The 19176-nt window shown below is 43.7% G+C and overlaps 1 protein-coding gene across 3 annotated transcripts in view; it reads right to left on the bottom strand.

Moving 5' to 3' along the window:
* The window catches only part of CACNA2D2 (calcium voltage-gated channel auxiliary subunit alpha2delta 2), a 360677-nt gene that overhangs the window by 63773 nt on the left and 277728 nt on the right, over positions 1 to 19176 (bottom strand). For all 3 annotated transcript variants that reach the window (XM_044656931.1, XM_044656929.1, XM_044656930.1), the window contains exon 3: positions 10515 to 10574. In XM_044656931.1, the coding sequence (XP_044512866.1) occupies positions 10515 to 10574 (60 nt within the window). The remainder of the gene's footprint in view (positions 1 to 10514; positions 10575 to 19176) is intronic.

Here is a 19176-nt window from a genome sequence, read left to right as displayed (position 1 = left end):
ATATATATATATATATATATATATATATATATATATATATATATATATATAGAGAGAGAGAGAGAGAGAGAGACTGGGCAGAGATGTCTGGGAAGCCAGACAGGAGATCAGCAGATGGTTGTGGCTGAAGTCTGGAGTCCTGGCCATACCCGTTTGCCCCCTACAAGTCTGCCATAGTCAATCCTGCTCACATTTGCTCCCTGGATCTCCTGGGAAACATGACAGTGATGGTGCACAGGCCTGATCTCATCCTGCCCCCAGCAACATTCCCATGAAAGGGCCACTTAGGCTACAGTCCCTCATCTGCACCTTGCCCAGACACACACATGAACAAACAAGACATACCCACAGATGAAAAAAAGGCACATGTAAAGGTGTATGAGGACTCATGCACTAGAGACACACTATGGCATATTTATATGGCTAGGGATAAGGGTGCATAAAGACATAATTCATCATAGGATCACAGAAAAGTAGAGAAGGAAGGGCCATTAGAGCTGGAAGGGACTGTGGGCATCATCTAGTACCAATAGCTTATATTTATAAATTAAGAAACTGAAGTTTGGGGCAGGGGTTAGACAACTTGTTTAAGGCCACTGAGGTAGTATATCCATAACAGAGCTGGGATCTAAACCTAGATGCTCTGACAGTGCTTTGCAATTGGATGTAAGGTAATGGGAATAGGATCTCCAACTACTTATAGACCCATATGAGCTGAGGGTTGGGTCCTTAGGCTCCGTTTAGGGTAAAGGGTAGGGGGAGCAAGGTGGGGATAGATTTGGGACTGAGATGGGTGAGAATACTGGCATGGGACATGATGGAAAAAAAGCTAAAATTCAGAAGAATAACATATTGGCAGAAACCACAGGAAACTGAGAAATCCTCCACATAACATTATGGCACAAATGATTTTGTACTGAGGTTGTCACCACTCTTCCTGGTTTGGGAGGGATCTAGAGGAGCTTATCAGAACACTCAAGTACATACCAAGCAGAATGGTGGGGAGGGGGTCCCCTAGCACAGAGCCTGGCATTCAATCTCTACCTCACTTCAGTCCCCAGAACTAGGGGCTAGGATTCCTCTGTGTTTAGCCATATGTGTGTCCTATACACCCCTTCAGATTTTCATTTGCCTTTATCTCCCCACCTGGAGGGCTCTTCTCTGTTTCTCTAAGCCTTACTCATCATTCATGGTCCAGATAAAATGCCACCTCCTTTGGGGAGCCTTTTGTGACTTTTCCAGCCTACAGGGATCTCTTCCTCCTCTGACCTTCCACAGCTCTGAATGAGTAACATTTCTCATGCTTGCTCTGTGTGTGTGTGTGTGTGTGTGTGTGTGTGTATGTGTGTGTGTGAGAGAGAGAGAGAGAGAGAGAGACAGAGAGAGACAGAGATAAAGAGAGAGACAGAGAGAATGAGAGAGACATAGAGAGAGAGCACTTTGGTTCCCCAAGCAGATGGTCCCCAAGGGTCTTGTGAGAAATAAATGAATGAATCCATGCTTTTTTGCCTACTCTAAAACAGTTCAATCACTGAATTGACAAACTTTTCCAACCTATTCTGTGCTAGGCACTGGGGAAACAAGGATAAAAGTGAAACAATCCTGGCCCTCAAGGAGCTTACATTTTATTTGGGGAGATTGTGAACATAAACAAAGATATTCAAAATTTAGGAAAACTAAAGACAGTAAATTTTCTTTAGCAATGGGAAAAGGGATAGGAAAGGTTCCATATGGAAATGGATGGAGCCAGGTTTCAAAGGAAACCAAGGATAGAAGTGAAGGTGAGATGGAAATGCATTTCATGCATGGGAGATAGTCAAAGGTATAAAGAGAGGAGATACACTACTGTGTGTGAAGAAAAACAAGAAAGCCAGATTGACTGTACAGGATGGGCTGAATGATAAAGGGAGTAACAGATAATAAAGATTGGAAGGGTACGTTGGGACCAGTATATGAAATATATTGATATGAAAGGCTTTAAAAGCTAAATAGAGAAATTTATATTTGATGCTAAAGACAATAGGGAGTCATCTATTCAGCAAGGGAGTGACATGGACAGATCGAATTTCATGAAAGTCACTTGGTTGACCTGGAGAAACTTGAGGCAAGGACTCCAACTTGGAAGCTACTATTCAGGTGAGAGGGGATCAGGGACCGAACTAGGGTGGTAGCCATGTGAGCAGAGAGAAGGGCACAGACACAGAAATTATTGTGGAGGAAGAAATGATAAGATTTGGCAACTGATTAGATATGTGGAGTGAAGGGGGGTGAGGAATCCAGAATAATTCTGAGGTTGTAAACCTGGGTGGCTGGAAGGTTGGTGATATCCTTGAAATAAATAGGAAATTTGGAAGGGTTTTTGGGGAAAGATAATGAGATCTATTTTGAGTATGTTGAAAATGAGATGACTATGGGACATCGTCACCAAGTTTGAAATATCCAAGCTCAAGCTCTCACCTTAGCTCTTCCAAGGTAGATTCACTAGCTAACTCCACTTTATTGGCCATTGTTTTCCCTTGTAGGGAAGGTTGCTGTCTTTCTGGATGCTATCTCCTTCCCCATCAGTTTTTGCTTCTGGGACCTTGGAGGACAGGAATTTACAAAGTACCCTATGTCATAAGGTCCTCCCGGCTTTAATGCTCTATGGTCTTTGTTCTAAGGACTTTCCTGGATCTGACCTTATATGTTGTAAGGTCCCTCCCACTGTGACATTTCATGTTTCAAGGTTCCTTTCATGCATAATTCTAATATTTTATGATAATCTTGTTTGTTTCATTTCCTTTCCTTTCCTTTGAATACTAGCAGAACCTATTCTAAAAATTAATTTCATTGATAGCTTTTGTTTCATCATCTTTGTTTCTAAATATGTCCCTTCCCTTGCTCTATGCAGTGAAGTTAGAAAAATAAAGGGGTGGAGGGAAGAGTGGCACAGCATTCCAGCAAAAGGAATAAAACCAACAAGTCTGACAGCGTATGTAGTGTTCCACACCCAGAGTCCCCCAGCTCTGCAAAGAAAGGAGGAAGGTATATTAGGTCATCTGTAGTAAGGGTCATAGATCTAGGGCTGGAAGGGAACCCATAGCCCATATCATTCAACTCCATTATTTTACAGATGAAGAAACTGAAATTCAGAGAGGTCAAGTGATTTGTTCGCTTAGGAAGTAAGCATTAAAGATCGGATTTGAACCCAAGTGCTATTAGAGGTAGTGCTCTTTCTCCTGGAGCATGCTATTCTCTGGGAATGAGCTTGGGCAGTATAATATACCATGCTTCAGTTTTCTCTCCTTTCCTTTCCTCTCCTCTCCTCTCCTTCCTTCCTTCTCTTTTTCTTTCCATTTTATTATTGTTTGTTGGCTAAAATGAACAATTTTTAAACCACTTTCTTTGAGTGACCTAAAGAGAAAAGCCCAGGCATTCAGGCTGGGTCAGGTGTGGTCTGGGGGTATTGGAGTAGAAATACAAAACTAACACCTTTAGAGGTCAACAGACAAAGATCCAGTGTGAAGAGAGAAGAATATGAAAAAACTCAGATGGGTGTTGGGTTGGGCTCTGAGAGCTGGTCTCTTTTTTGGGACTCAATTCCTCAATGAGACACATTTTTATTTCAGTATGTGATCCAGGTCCCTTGAAAGACTCCAGAGATCTTGATACAAACTGGTTTGGGGTAATGGGCAATGGGAAACCTAGTTTTATTTTCTGCTGTGCTACTTATACTTGTAGGATCCAGAGCAAGTTACTGGCTCTGGCCCTCAGTTTCCTCATCAGTAAAATAAAGGAGTTAGTCTTGATGATCTCCAAAATTTCTTCCCTCTCTTACTCCAAGGATAACCCAGAAGATGATAATGGGACTGTCCTGACTACATGTTTTCCCTCTCCAGAGGGCCCTGCCTAGCAGTAAGGGACCCAGAGGAGGAGGAAGGCAAGGGGGAAAAAGGGGGAGAGTCCTCATGTTGTCAAAGCTCAGGAGAGAAATCACGGGGCAGAAGGGCCCTAGAAGATGTTAAGGGTTGAATGGCCCAGGCTTCTTAGAGGATTCATGTCCACCATCCTTGGGAACAGAGATAAGACAGCTGAGCTGGAGTCAGACTCTGAAAACCCAAGATAAGGCTCTGATTTGAAGGAGGTGACACATGAGGCTTTCCATGGATGGCAAAGGCAGAGCCTATGGGTCAGGCTGAAGGGCCTCTTTGGGCAATGGGCAGGGCAGCTGAGTTGCCTTCCCTCCCTATTTTCTGGTTAGATATAAACTGGGCTTTCTTCTACTTTTATTTCTCTTTCCCTCCGTCTCTCTGCCCCCATCATTTTTCCTCCTACTCTGTCTTTTTCTTTCTCTCTTATGTTAATGGAGGGATTGTCCCTGTGAGCATCCCTGTTTCTGTCCCTTCTCCCCCCCCCCCGCCCTGCCCCCCTGCCCCCACCCCAGGTCTAAGGCTGTGGCTAATTTCCCCCGTCTCAGTAAACGGGCTTCCAGCATACAGACCCATAGTCCCTCCAATTCCCCACCACATGCTCTGTGCTCATCAGTGAGATGTGCTCACATCTGTTTTTCTTTCAAATTGATTCTCTGTCAAGGGAGCAAACCCAAAGCACAGAAAGATTCCTTCAGACTCCAAGAGCCCCTCATATGGACTTTGGTGGCATGTCAAGAAGCTATTCCTAGAACTGTACACTTATAGATGAGGACCAGTGTCCAGTCTCCTTTGCCTACCTCCCAGCCCAGGAATAATGAATAAATGCATGAACTAGCTCCTCTCCTAAAGGCTTAGGAAACCCTATATTCCTCCTCTTTATTCAGATTGCTAACATTTTTAGTATAGTCATCATTACCATCCACCTGGATTATTCTAAAAGCCTCCTTACAAATCTTCCTGCCTTCATGCCCCCTCTCCCCTCCAATTAGGCCTGAGAATAATCTTCTTATGTCTATTTCTGGTTATGTTACTCCTCTGCTCAAAAATCTTTGGTGGCTCCCTATTACCCCCAAATAAAGTTCAGATTTCTTTGTTGTACATCCCTACATACTGCAGTATGACCAAGGCATAAGGTTACAGAACTATTACCTTCCCCTGGCCTCCAACCAACCCTTTTTTTGGAATACTATGCTTCTTTTAATATAGTTTAGGATTATTTTAGGCTCCAGAATAAAGTTAGCCAGTTGGTACCTTTCCAATATAAAAGTCTCACTATTGGTGTAACACCAGTGGGGAAAAGGCAATGTCTTTTCTGATTCTGCCCTTACAGATATCTCTTGCTCTTCCACACCTTTTTTTATTACAGCCAAACTGAATAGCACCTCCCCCATGTTCATGCCTCACCCACCCCAAAATTCCAAATACTCTCTGGACCCTCCCACCTCCATGCCTTTGCTTACATTATTTATGATATCTGTAACACCTTTCCTCTTTCTATTTAAATGCAGAATTTCTATCCATCATTTTAATCTCAGCTTAAATGCCATTTTCTCCAAAAATCCTTTCTTGATCTTCCTTGGTCAGTAAAAACCTTCCCTTGAGCTCTCCCATAGCATACCCCCCTCCCACCTCCCATCTTCTTCAGAATCAATACTATGTACTGGTGCCAATGCAGAAGAGTGGGTAAGGGCCAAGCAATGGGGATTTAGTGACTTGCCCAGGTTATACAGCTAGGAAGTGTCTGAGGCCATTTGAACCCAGGACCTCTTGTCTCCAGGCTTGACTCTCAATCCACTGAGGCACCTAGCTCCCTCCTCTCATAGCATTTTATTTATTATTTTAGAATGTATTTACTATATAACATTCAATAATAGCTATCACTGGTATTGGAAGGTGATCAACAGAGAAGTTCCTTGACTAATCTGATGGGCATGTAGGGTGGTAAGTCTTTGCATTTTTATTATATCTTCTAGTGAAGAGCTTCTGGCCACTTAGCACCTATGAGGATGGCGGCAGGTATTACTGTTTCTACTCAAGAACAGATCAGAGCGATCCTTTTGTGTTGGCTCCTCTCAATGGCATTCTTTCTTGCAGAGTTGGCCCTCTTCCCCCTTTTTGGGAGACAGACTCTTAAGTGAAACAGAGCTAAGATTCACTAGAACTTTGGGGATGGGGGAAGGGGAGAAGCCCATATTTCTACATGCCCTCCTTCCATAGAGTTGTTAATGGTGGCCTTGGAGCAGACACAAAAGCAATGAATATACCCTCACTGAGAAGAGAATTAATTACTGGACCTAGCTTTTACAGAGGAAAGGGAGAGTTTCTGAACAGCACCAGTCTTGCCTCTTTGTTCAAGAGTTCTGGGACTCAGCCATGGAGGGCAATGGTGTAACTTCTCAGTTGGAAATATGGCGGCCATGGAGAAGGAAACAATGTGGCTGATGATAAGAATACCTGAGGATTTGGGAACTCTCATCTTTCTGGAGGAATATCAAGAGTTCCTTGAGAGTTTGGGGACCTGTCTTTCTGGAAAGAGGAAGAAAGAATTCCTGGAGAGCTCCAGCCTCTCTGAGAGAAGAGGGTAAGTGGTATATGTGGCCTCTGAAGCTGGAAGACCTTCAAGGAACTAAAACCGCCACATGAGGGAGAAGGACCTTGGACTTCATTGGCTCTTACTACCATGAGCTGTTCAGGTAGTATAAGTTCAATAGTGACGGATAAGAAGATGCTTCTTGAGAAACTCCCAATTCATTTTCCCTTTGAAGGAGTCCAAGGTGTGAGGGTAATACCATAAGGTCAGGGGTTGGCAACTCCAGAGCTGTTTTCATTGTGATGGGCACCCAAGATAACTGCTTTGAGACTGAAGGACTGCATAAACGTACGTGTGTGTGTGTGTGTGTGTGTGTGTGTGTGTCTGTGTCTGTGTCTGTGTCTGTGTCTGTGTCTGTGTGTATATCTTTGTGTGTGAACCTCTATTCCCTGAGCCTGCAGGAGGAGCCATGGGAGCCTGGGTTTAAAGAGCCAAGAGCTAGCAAGAACTATTGATTGCTGGGATATTTAGAAGAACCTGGCATTTATAATAGTCCAGAGTTGGAAGAGATTTTATTTTTCTTTATTTTTTTAACCTCTTACTTCCTGTCTTAATAATAATTCTTGTTTGTTTCACCTAAGATTTTCTAAAAATTCCAAATAAAGATTATTTGTAAGAAATGAAGCTTTGGGAGTTAGGGAGAAAAGGAATATGATAAGGGAGAACAGAGTGTGGGCCATTTGTAAAGTGTTAAATGCAGGGCTGCCTATGTTGAACTCTTGATAGTGGACTTAAGAGTAGCCTGGTCTCCCCCTTTCCCAGCTGAGCTTCCTTCCCAGGCCCCATTTTTCTGTCCTCTCAGACAAGGGTTAGGCAAATGGGGTTGTCTTGTCCAGGGTCACATAGCTAGGAAGTGTCCGAGGTCAAATTTGAACCCAGAACCTCCCGTCTCCAGGCCAGAGTTGAAAGAGATTTTTGGCAAGTATCAGTCTGTCTCAACTTCCTGCTTTTACAAATGAGGAAACTGAAGTCTTTTAAGATAAAATAATTTTCTTGAGGTTATACCTGGAGTAACGGCTAAGGTTGGGATTTGAACTTGGATTTTCTAACTCCAAATCCAAGGCTCTTTTTCCCTATACCATGAAATGTGAGGTCTGATTCAATTTGTCAAGTATTTATTAAGTATTTTATTTATTTACTAATATATTAATTATTTATTATAAGTATATTAAGTATAAAGTTTATTAAATAAGTATTAAACATCTAAAATGATATAAGGCATTGTACAAGCAGATAAGGATGTTGGAAAATAGATCCTCTCCTCCAGAAGCTTATATTCCTGGTGCAATTGAAATAGCACATTGAAATCGATTTCATCCTAGCTAGGTGACCCTGGGCAAGTCACTTAACCCCCATTGCCTAGCTCTTACCATTCTTCTACCTTGGAAACAATACACAGTTTATTGATTCCAAGATGGAAGGTTAAAAAGAAAAGAAATAGATTTCACATTTGTTTCCTTTGCATCTAGCACAGTGTTTGGCACACAGTAGGAGCTTACTAAATATTTATTGATTAGCTGACAGATTAAGTAAATAAATGTAATGGGAGGAGGAGGAGGAGGAAGAGGAGTAAGAGTACCACCTTTATCCAGTGAGAGATTCACTTGAATTAAGAGATCTTTTAAGATTCAAACTTCTTTAGTGTGAATTATTTCAAGTTTCCATGAATTTTTGATTTTCCTCTTATAGTCCATTGCTTAATCCCTATTTTTCTTCCTCCTCTTTCCCTCACTTTCTGTCTTAGCAACAATTCTAAGTCAGAAGGGCAAGGGTTAGACAAACAGGGTTAAGTGACTTTCCCAGGGTCACACAGCTAGAAAGTGAGTGAGACCAGATTTGAACATAGGTCCTTCTGACTCCATTCCTGGTGCTCTGTACTACCTCGATGCCCCTCCACTCCTTCTTTTGGCCAAGAACTGAGACAAAATGAAGAGACTATGGAGGAACCAAGGATGCTGACCACCATTGCTTCTGTTGGCAAGATGGCTGATGATTTCCAAACAATTGTTTTACAAATGAACTTTGAGATTCAGCTCTACCAAGTTGAGCATAACTCGGGTTGTGTTCTAGAGGATTTCTGGATGCTGAAATATCAATGAATAGGAGAAAAAAATCCCACCACCTCTCTTCTTTTCTACACTTAGCTCAGGCTATGCCTGCCACACAGTGGGGCCCAGTGATGGAGTTTCTACAAACTTGGCCTCCCTGAACCCTGAAAGGAAAACAGTTTTTGTCTCCCTTTTGTGTTTCTGTTATAATTTGAGACCATTTCCCAGGCAGAACTGCAGGACTCCCCGTGGAGCTTCACTGGGGCCCTGATTACAAAGTCAAATGCAATTGTTATAATAGCAGCCTCACTGCCAGTCTCTCTCCTCCCTCAAAAGGACATGCTCCAACCTGAGGCAGAGGACATGTGGGTAGGGGGAAGAGGGTAGAGGTTGGGGTATTATGGTGCCTGGGAGATAGTCCTAGGATGCAGGAGGCAGAACAACTTCTGTTCCCCATAACATAAAGGCATAAACCCATTCTCCTTTGGTTCAAACTCTATGGAAAGAGATCTCATAAAATTCTGGGAATTTCCCAGGAAAATTCTGGGAAATGTCAAAGAATTGCCATTGGGAAAGTAGAAAGAGCACTGGCTCCAGGGTCCAAAGATCTAAATTCTAATCCTGCCTTTGACATTGACACTAGCTTTTTCTCAACTATAATGTGAAGGTTTGGGGCTGGATGACCGAGGGGATCCTTTCCAGCTTAAATGCATAATGCTAAGGTGACACAGCCCAAATTTATCTCTGATCCTCCAACTCTGAACTTGATATTTTTCTCCTTGTAACAGTACCTAATCCCTCTGCCCCTCTCTCTGTTCCCCTCCCCACCTTTTTCTCTAAACCCTTACCTTCTGTTTCAGTAATAACTGAAAGTAACAGTAAGTCAGAAGGGCAAAAACTGGGGAAATGGGATTAGGGTCACACAGCCAGGAAGTATGTGAAGTCAGATTTGTACCCAAGTCCTCTGAATTCCAGTCTTGGCATTCTATCCACTGTGCTAGCTAGCTGCCCTCTCCTTCCACTTAAAATATTTTTTTTAAACCCATATCTTCCATCTTAGAATCAATACTATGTATTGCTTCCAAGGCAGAAGAATGGCAAGGGCTAGACAATGGGGGTAAAGTGACTTGCCCAGGGTCACACAGCTAGGAAGAGTCTGAGGCCAAAGTAGAACCCAGGACCTCCTGTCTCTAGACCTGTCTCTCTATCTATCGAGCCACTTAGCACTTGGCACTACTCTGCTATCCCTTAGTTCCTTGGAAAAAAAAGAAACTAGATTTCTTTGAAAATATTTGCCCTCTTTGAAATGCTTTCTATAAGCACCCTCAGGATGTCAGGAGAACTCCAGGAAGACTCTGCCCCCTCTCCCACCCCCCCAGCATGTGTGAATTTTATGGGAGGACAAGGACAAGCATCATTGCACCAGATGGACAGGTAGGCTTGGAAGAGCTCGAACCTGCGTATTGTTGGAGGGAATATTCCCGAGGATGAGATTGCAGACCCATTTGAGTGTTTGAATACATTTGAGAAGTAAGTAAATAAATGGTAAGAAAACTCCACTCTGGGTTGAAGGGATTGATTTTGTGATAGATCACGCGCTAATACAAGAGTACAAAGTCTTCTGTGGACAGTAGGTAACAGTGTGTGTGTGTGTTTTGAGGCAATTTTCAAACCTTGCCTAAGGCATACATGGGCTTTGTTTTGGCTCTGGGAATTATCGGTGGACATAGCATCAGAGGGAGAGCTGGCTTTAACCTCTTTGTAGCTCTCATCTGTGCCCAAACAAAACATGTGCTCCCCACAAACTGATTCATGTTGGTCTCCACAAGGGCCTTTGCAAGGCTTGGCAGCCCTTTGCTATCCCCTAATTCAGTCCTTGGAAAAAAGGAAACTAGATTTCTTTGAAAATATTTGAAGACCAGGGAGGTGGGAGTTGGGTTAGGGGGCAACAAAGCCCTTACTTACCCTGATGTTGTCTTGCCAACGATGGGCCTTCTGGAATCTCTCTGCAGCATCAGCCAGTCTCTGAGAGAGAAAGAATAAAGGGAATGGTTAGAGTCCTATGAGAATGAGAGGCACTAACTGTAGCCACGATGCTCTCTACCAGATCTTCCCTGGTTGAATGAAATGCCCCCGAAATAATAATAGCTAGCGTTTGCTTTACAAACATGACCTCATTTTATCCTCACAAAAAAAATCCTTGGAGGTAGGTGCTATTACTATCCCCATTTTACAGGTGGGAAAACGAAGTAGATAGAGGTTAAGTGACTTGTCCAGAGTCATACAGCTAAGAAGTCTCTGTGTCAGTCCTTCCTGACTCCACTGTGCCGTCTATAGAATTCTGTGATATTCCTCTTTCTGAAAGATTGCACTGGCTGGACTCTGTCCCAGACCCCTCACTCCTCCCTTTCCTCTTCCCATCCCCCAAGGTTCTTCATGAGGAATTTATCTAGGTGTGGGTGCCCAGGCAAAATGGGGCTGCCCAACGGAGACAAAGTTGGCCAGATTCATCTCTATGGGGTGTGAGGTTCACTGTGTACCTCAGCCTGGCCATGATACATGGCCCTTTGAACTTCCCCTAGTGGTCCTCTTGTCTGAGCCTTGGGCCTGGACTTCTCTACCCTCCAGAAGCTTAGGACCAAGAGTGTATGCCAGAGCTCCAAGTCTACTCCTGACATTCTCCAATGGAGTTCCACTCCCCATAGCCAATTCTGCTTCAGAGTTCCAGCCCCTCCTTCGAGATCCCATCCTTTTCAGATGTCACTCTTTCTAGGAAATCTTCAATTCCTTCCCATCCCCCAAATCAATTTATACCTCCAAAATTTTCTCCTAGCACTTTGCCCTGGGCCTCTCCTTTCCACTTAAATTCTCCTTCCTTTGCTTCACGATTTATGGTTTTACACTTTTATTTACTTTCCACCCCCCAGCCAACAAAAGGGGATGCATTAATTGAGAGTAGTCTGGGTCGGATCCATCTTTATGCCTTTAGTCCATTGCACAGGGCATCATAGGGAATACAGCTAAAGGAATGTCCAATAGTTGATTGGGGAACGTGGCCTCTTTCTGCATCACACACAGCTGTCATTTAGAGGGGAAGAAGCCACTTGACTTCTGTTTAAGCAATCTTACAGTCCAGCTCAGCAAATTCCAGATAGATGGCATGGTCACAAAGTCCTGGTTTTTCTCTGGTTCTTCCTGGATGCCCCCTTCCCCTCCAAATACTCAGACCTGTAGCCCCTCCTTTAAGCTCCTCCAACCTTTATTGCATGTCAAAAAACAAATCCAAGAAATCTGGTTCATTATCTAAATTTCATTCTGTCTTACCTGTAGTTCCCTTATTGACCTCTCTCTTAATCCTCTTACAACCATGTGACTAAGTGAATGGGGAGGCAACACCACTTATGACTGCCTTTCTGGGCAGCTCCTGCACACCCCAAATGGCTGTGCCTTCCCTGGACTTCACACTCAAGCAGAATCTTTCCTTTACAGGGTAATGAGCTGGATGTAAAGAGAGAAATTAGGTATGTGCTTATTTGCAATGTATCAGTTATTGACATAAGACTCAGTTTTTCTAACTGTAAAATGAGGGGGTTGATGGGGCAGGTAAGTCACTCAGTGAATAGATAGCCAGGTGTGGAGATGAGAGGTCCTGGGTTCAAATATGACCTCAGATACTTCTAGCTGTGTGATCCTGGGCAAGTCACTTAACCCCATTTGCTTAGCCCTTATCAGACTTCTGCCATGGAACTGATATTTTATATTGATTCTAAGAAGATTAGGGTTTAAAAAATGAGGGAGTTGTTATCTCTCATGCCATGGCATCCAGTGTGGTGAAGAAGGAAGACAGGAATTGAAATCTGAAGACTGGAGTTCAGAAGTATGCTTGAACAGACTGAAAAAGCCGATTGTTAAATTTTTCAGTGTGAGCATTTACACCTTGGAAATTGAAAATGCTACAGGTTGGGGTTTGACTGTTTGCTTTGCTGATTGTATAGACTTGTGAGGATGAGACAGAGAAAATGCTAATACAGGTTAAATGGAAAAGTGTGTTGCACTCACAATTTTTCCCCCCAGGAGGCTAATTATTCAACATTTCTTGGCACATTCTTGTTTGGGTTTAACTCTAACTTTGCTTCTTAGTATGGGCAAGTCAATATCTCTGGGTCTCATTTTTTTTTCACATGTAAAATAAAAGTAGTGGATTTGATGATCTTTAAAATCTCTACTAGCTCTGACATTCTTCACGTCTATGAGTCACTTTGCCAGCTGTGCTCAAATCAAACCCAAATCAATTCCACAAACATTGACTGATCCCCTATGTGGGCAGAGCCCTGAGCCAAGGACTGGTCCCCAGGGGCCCACAGCCTGGCTGGGGAGACAGGATCTGAATATATGAAAGGTTAAGTAATAATAAAGGATTAAAATAGCAGTTCAAGACCACAGGGGAGATGCCCTGAGGCCTTATGGGTTTGTGATTAATTGCCAAATGTGTCTTTATAGACAATAAGAGCTGGAGGAGCTTAGAGAAGGATGAGATTCCTGCTGGGTCTGAGTAGTTAGGGGGAACTTCCTGGAAGAGGTACGATTTTATTTGGACCTTGAAGGGTGGATAAAATTCAGAGAGTCAGAGGGGAAGATGGTGACAGGGAGGGTATTACAAGTAGAAGGACAATACAAGTACAGGAATAGAGGTTGGAATTTGAATAATGTAGTTGGGGGAGTGGGCAACATAGCACAAGGCATAAAAAGCAGGCCTGGGAGTTAGGAAGACCTGGGTTCAAGTATCACTTCTGAGAAATAATAGCTCTGTGAATCCAGGCAAGTCATTTAACCTCTTAGTGCCCCAGACCAGTCTCTAGGACTGCAGAGAAGGTGCTGGTAGAATACTGATAGAATAAATCCCTCACTGGCAGCTCACTAAACCAATATTCGTAAGTGGGGCAATGAAGGACCATAAGCTTTAGCGCAGGAAAAGGCCTTAGAGATGTTTTAGCCCAACCCATCATTTTACAGATGGGGAAACTGAGGCCCACAGATGTGGCTGGAGCTGAGTGTGTGGATAAGGGAATTCTAGGAGAGGAGGCTGGGAAGGTATATGCAGAGGCAAGTCTTCCACTTAATCCTAATCTTCACCTGCTAAATCCTTGCTTTTTCTTATTGATCACTTTCCTTTACTTCATGCCTTTGGGTGCTTGGGTCCCTCCTGACAAATCCTTGGGTTGCTAGCTCACTCATTATGATCACAACTCACGTTTGCATGGTGATTCTGAATGTGCAGGGCTTTTGAAATACATTCTCATTTGTGTTTATTCTTTACTTTCCCTTAAAATTCACCCTTTCCCTTGGCACTGGGCTTGGCTGTTTATCCACTGAGCCACCTAGCTGTCCCCTTAGGAAGCTATTATAATAGTCTAGGCCAGTGATGTACAAGCTTTTTAAAGAGGGGGCCAAAGGAAAGGAAATGCTCATCTGTCAGTCTGTTTCCAAGGCAACTCTTCTGAAGTTTCATTGTATTGTATCCTACTCATTGTATTCCTCAGATTAGGAATAATGTCTCAGGGCTGTATAGAACATTTCAGGGGGCCTCATCTGGCCCCTGGATGTAGTTTGCCCAGCACTGGAGATCCTGAACTAAGAACAGAACCACCTGAGTGGAAAGAAGGGGCAGATGGGGGCAGGTAGGTGGCTCACTGGATTGAGAGCCAGGCCCAGAGATGGGAGGTCCTGGGTTCAAATGTGACCTCAGATACTTCTTAGCTTTGTGACCTTGGGAAAGTCACTTAATTCTTATTGCCTAGCCCTTACTGTTCTTCTGCCTTAGAATCAATCTATAGTATTGATTGTAAGATGGAAGGTAAGGGTTTAAAAAAAAAAAGAGGTCTTTGGAACTTCTTGGACACAGTTTCCTTATATGGGAGTGGCTTTGGGTATTGTGGTGGAAGGTTTAAGAAAAGTGAAAAAGAGGGTGATTGATTGTCCAGTGAAAAGAGGAGGCAGTCATGGCAGGAGCCCAGAGACTTTTGGTATGGGTCAATTCTGAGTTGGTCAGTCAATTAAATCCAGGGACCAGCCCTGTAGCCAGAAGCTAGAGAAGAATTTCCCTCCAGACACACCAAAGGATAGGGATTAGAGATTCCTAGTTGAGAGGCCTAAAGAAGATTCACTTAGGTTGAGGAAGGATGCGCTCTGAGACCTGGTTCTTGTTTTAATTCAATCTCATCATGGGAAACCCTCCCCCTGCCCCAGTGAACAAATCTTACAGACTATATTTGCCATGGAATCCATGAAGATTTAGCCATTGGTCCCTAACACCCAGAGGCAGAGATCATTTATTTGAACTAGGATATAGGATGCCTAGTTTGGCTACGTTTTGCTTGTTCTGGCTCAGAGTGCCATTGGCAGCAATGGGGACAAGTCACACTGAGCGGGCCATACTCCCTCAGCCAGATGTTTGAGTGGGCAGGATTTTCAAGACGACTAGTGGAGGTCTGGATTCAGTGTGTACAAGGAAGGCCAGGCTGAGGTCAGAGGGCAGTCTCTGTCCATGGTTAGGGCTCATTTTGTGATCAAGGTTAAGATTCAATCTGGGTCCAAGGTTAACTATGAGTCTGGTCAAGACAACAGCAGAACTGGCCCATATAAGAACCAGTTCTGGGCCTTTGAACCAATTCTCACTGTTCTCTGACCACTGGAATCACTTGGTATAGACCTGTTTGTTCCATTCCAACAGGAAGTCACAGGCACTGACTAAACAGTTAAGTAGCAGTGCCTGAAAGAGTAGCAAGAACCCAGGGTTGGTTCCTTCACTTCCATTTGCCACTATTGTCCAAAATTTGGCTCCTTATATTTCCCCCTAAAATATGTTAGCTAATTTTTCATACTTCATTCTTTTTGTCTATGATATCATCATTAATCCAGACTCCCATGTCCATATCCTTGGAATTTTTTTAGACTTTCTCTTCTCTTCCATTCATATCCAGTAATTTCTTAGGTACAGTTGATTCAATTTCCAAAGTATCTCCGTAATCCTCCCCTGTTCTCTGTTCCTACTGCATCATGCCCTTGTTGCTGCATCCTTGGACTATCCTATAGCCTCCTTGTAGGACTTCCTGCCTCTCCTTTCTCCCCATTCTCTCCTCTGCCCCACCGCATTCCAACCTTTAATACTGTTGCCAGAATAATCTTTTTTACAAATAGATTTATAATTATGTCATGGTTGTTCAAGATTCTTCTTGTAATTACTCCCTATTGCTTCTTAAGGAAAGGAGTCTGACCTGACATTAAGGTCCTCTCCAGTCCAGTGCCACACTACCTGTCCTGTCTTATATAATACTTCACTTCTGTGTATTCCATCTAGACAATTGGACAATTCCTCTAGACCCCAAATATCCTCTTTATATATTTCCTTGCTTTGTATATATTTGTTTGCATGGTGTCTCTCCCATTAGACTGTAAACTCCTTATGGGCAGGAACTATCCATTGTCTCTTTTTGTATCTCTAGCTCTTAGCATAGTGCCTGGCACATAGTAGGCTCTTAATAAATGTTTATTGATTACTTGTTTGAAATATTGGCTGATGAATGCCCACCTTTTAAAGAATAAAAATTGTCACTTCTTCTATGAAGCCTTTCAATGTTTCTGGGAGGGAGGGAGGGAGGCAGAGAAGGAAGGAAGGAAGAAGGGAAGGAAGAGAAAGAAGAGCAGGGGTATGCATGTCACTGAGCTTGGCATCATCCTGTTAGAGGATGATCTACTCCCTCCCCAGATCCAAAGTCAGAAACATTGATTGAGTCGTTGGTCTGGGGAGAGAAAGAAATAAGAGATGGATGGATAAAGAACCAAAAAAGTGTCAAGAAAGCCTGCTTGAGTTTAAACATTCAGCATAATTAAATCAGAAAGCAATAGTGAGGCTGAGACTCACAAATTGAGCTCATTTCAACAAACATTTATTGAATACCTATGGTATACAGAGACCTACTGTGTACAAGGAAGGCTTTGTGCTGAACTGTAGGAAAATGGAAAAACTTATCTCAGAAGAGCCCTTGAGATATCATTGCTCCACAATCTCTTAGAAAGCTTAAGATTTGATGCTTTAAATGTGATCGCATTATTGTGTGTATGTGCGTGTGTGTGTGTGTGTGTGTGTGTGTGTGTGTGTGTGTGTGTTCGAGAGAAAAGATGACTTGGAACAGAGGGATGGACTTGATGGTCTCTACGGTTCCAGTACAGACCAAGGACATGATGGTTCTAGGGTACACCCAACATAACTCCTGAATCCATCCCTCTGTTCCTGTCTTGCACTTGGCTCTCAAGAAAGGAGTGCCTTCAGGGGTTTAGGGTGTCCCCAGCCAACTCACTGAATCGTGAATAACGTTCCCACAATAGCTGTGGCCAAAGGATTACTTTTAATCCTCAGTAACGATCAAACCATTATTATTTTTTTAAGTGTTACAGATCAATCAGTCCATCCCCAGGCTCTCTACGTGCAGAAACTGCCAAGCTCACAGGGACTGGTTGGGGATGTATGTATGTGTGCAAAGGGTGGATGCCTGACTTTGGGGGCCTGGGAAGGGTAGCAGAGGTTATAGAGATTGGAAACTGGCCCAGCTCTGACTATTATAGGATTTAGGGTAGGAAGGGACTTTAGGGATCATCTGGTACAAGCTATTTTTTTACATATGGAGAAATTGAGGCCCAGGGAAAGGAAATGACTTGTCCAAGGTCACACAGCCAGCAATGAGCAGAGCTAAATTTCAAATCCAGGTCTTCTCATTTTTAAAAAAATGTTATGGCACATTTGTTCTTCTGGGTATATATATATGTATATATATGCATATATACATACATTTGTGTATATGTATGTATACATATGTATGTGTGTGTATCCATAGATCAGCCCATCCAGGCAAATCATCCCATTCATTAGCTTTTCTCAATTTGCCCCTTTGTTCTCCAAATGGGATACTTCTTTAGATCCTGTCTATTTTCTTCTAGTTATTTTAGGACTAGGACTCCTCTTGTAGGCACTGCCTAAAAACAATGACAATTTAGCCATTCATTTTTCTTCCTACTTTCCTCCTTCCCTCCCTCTCTTTCTCCCTCCCTCTCCCTTTTTCCTCCCTTCCTCCCTTCCTTCCTTCCTCCCTCCCTCCCTCCCTTCCTCCCTTCCTTCCTTCCTCCCTCCCTTCCTTCCTTCCTCCTCCCTGCCTCTCTCTCTCTCTGTCTCTGTGTCTCCTCCTCTCCTTGTTTTTCTCCAGCTACTTTGGAAACAATTCTTGTGCCCTCTCCCTCTCTCCTAGCTAGTGGCTTTAACCTGTTGCTAGCCCTTTTTGAATCTCCATGGAGGAAAGAAAGAAGACCGTCGGGTCTTTTGGTCTCATTATTTGCCTTGGCTAAGGGGAGTCTTAGAGATGGGCAGACAGGCTGGGGTACAGGGATCAGCTGGAAGACAGCAGGCAGGCCCTTGGGAGCATGCTAATGTGCTCAGTGAGCTCTGACCTCGCCCCTCTGGGAGAGGAGATAATGAAAAACGAAAGAGAAAGAGACTGCTCACACTTGAAGACTAAATAACCCAGATTTAGAGATGGAGAAGAAGGGAATGGGAATGAGTCTAGAGGTCAGAACAGGCCAATCGGAGACCCAGGATTCTCAGCTCCCTGGAGCTGCCCAAGGCTGAGTGTCTGGGCTTTTGATGGGCTGCCTAGAAAAGGGGGGAGGTCTGGTTATTTACTGCTCCTATCTCCTTTTTCATTCCACTCAGCCCTCTTTCCCCTCCAGGCCTCCTTGCCCTAGCAAATCCAGCTTGATCTGTCTATTCAACTTGCTGCTGAAAGCCACTGACTGGACAGATTGGGAAGTCAGAGTCTAGAAAAATGCAAGTAAGAGACCCTGCACAGTTCCAGGGGCAGGGAAGGAGAGGCTGAAGGGGGGGCCTAAATAAGACAAGAAGGATTAAGGACACTGCAGCAGAATCTTCTAATGAAACTAGTAAGGACACCCAGGGCATCAGAGGCTCAAGACCCAACCCTCTGTGCTGGGGATGGGGAGGGGGGGAAGTGAAGGGAGATTCCTTTCTTTGTTAGTCATTCATTTGCCTGCTTGGCTGCCTAACTCCCTTCCTCTTCTCCTCTCCTTAGAGCTGGAAGGGACCTTAAAAATGATTTAGTCCAACCTCCTTATTTTATAGAGGTGAGACTGAGTTCCACAGAAAGGAAGGGACTTGGCCAAAGTCATGGTGGCTAAGTGGCAAAACCAGAATGGCAGAACTTGAACCCAGATCTCCTGACACGAATTCCAGTGTTGCCTTTCTCTATCTCCCTCTTTTTTGTGAATTGTAGTAGAAGTTGCAGAGAAACAGGTTTCAGTTTAGTGAAAGGAAAAATTCACAGCTTAGGTTGTCTCCAAATGAAGTGAAGGGGCTTCCTGGGGAGGGCGGTGTTTGCCCATCATTGGAGATTCCCAAATGGGAGGCTGCATGGCCATCTGTTGGGGATGCTGTGAATTACAACCTGTTCAGGTACAAATGGGAGGAGATGACCCCTGAGTCATTCCTGCTCTGATATTCTGGGAGGTGGCTATGGGAAAAGGACCCTGTCTGGGGAGCCCATGGAAACTCGGGCTCCACTGA

The sequence above is a fragment of the Gracilinanus agilis genome, chromosome 1 (assembly GCF_016433145.1).
Source record: "Gracilinanus agilis isolate LMUSP501 chromosome 1, AgileGrace, whole genome shotgun sequence".
Lineage (NCBI taxonomy): Eukaryota > Metazoa > Chordata > Mammalia > Didelphimorphia > Didelphidae > Gracilinanus > Gracilinanus agilis.
Note: the sequence above shows the minus strand (reverse complement) of the source record. Positions and strands in the feature narration are given on the sequence as shown.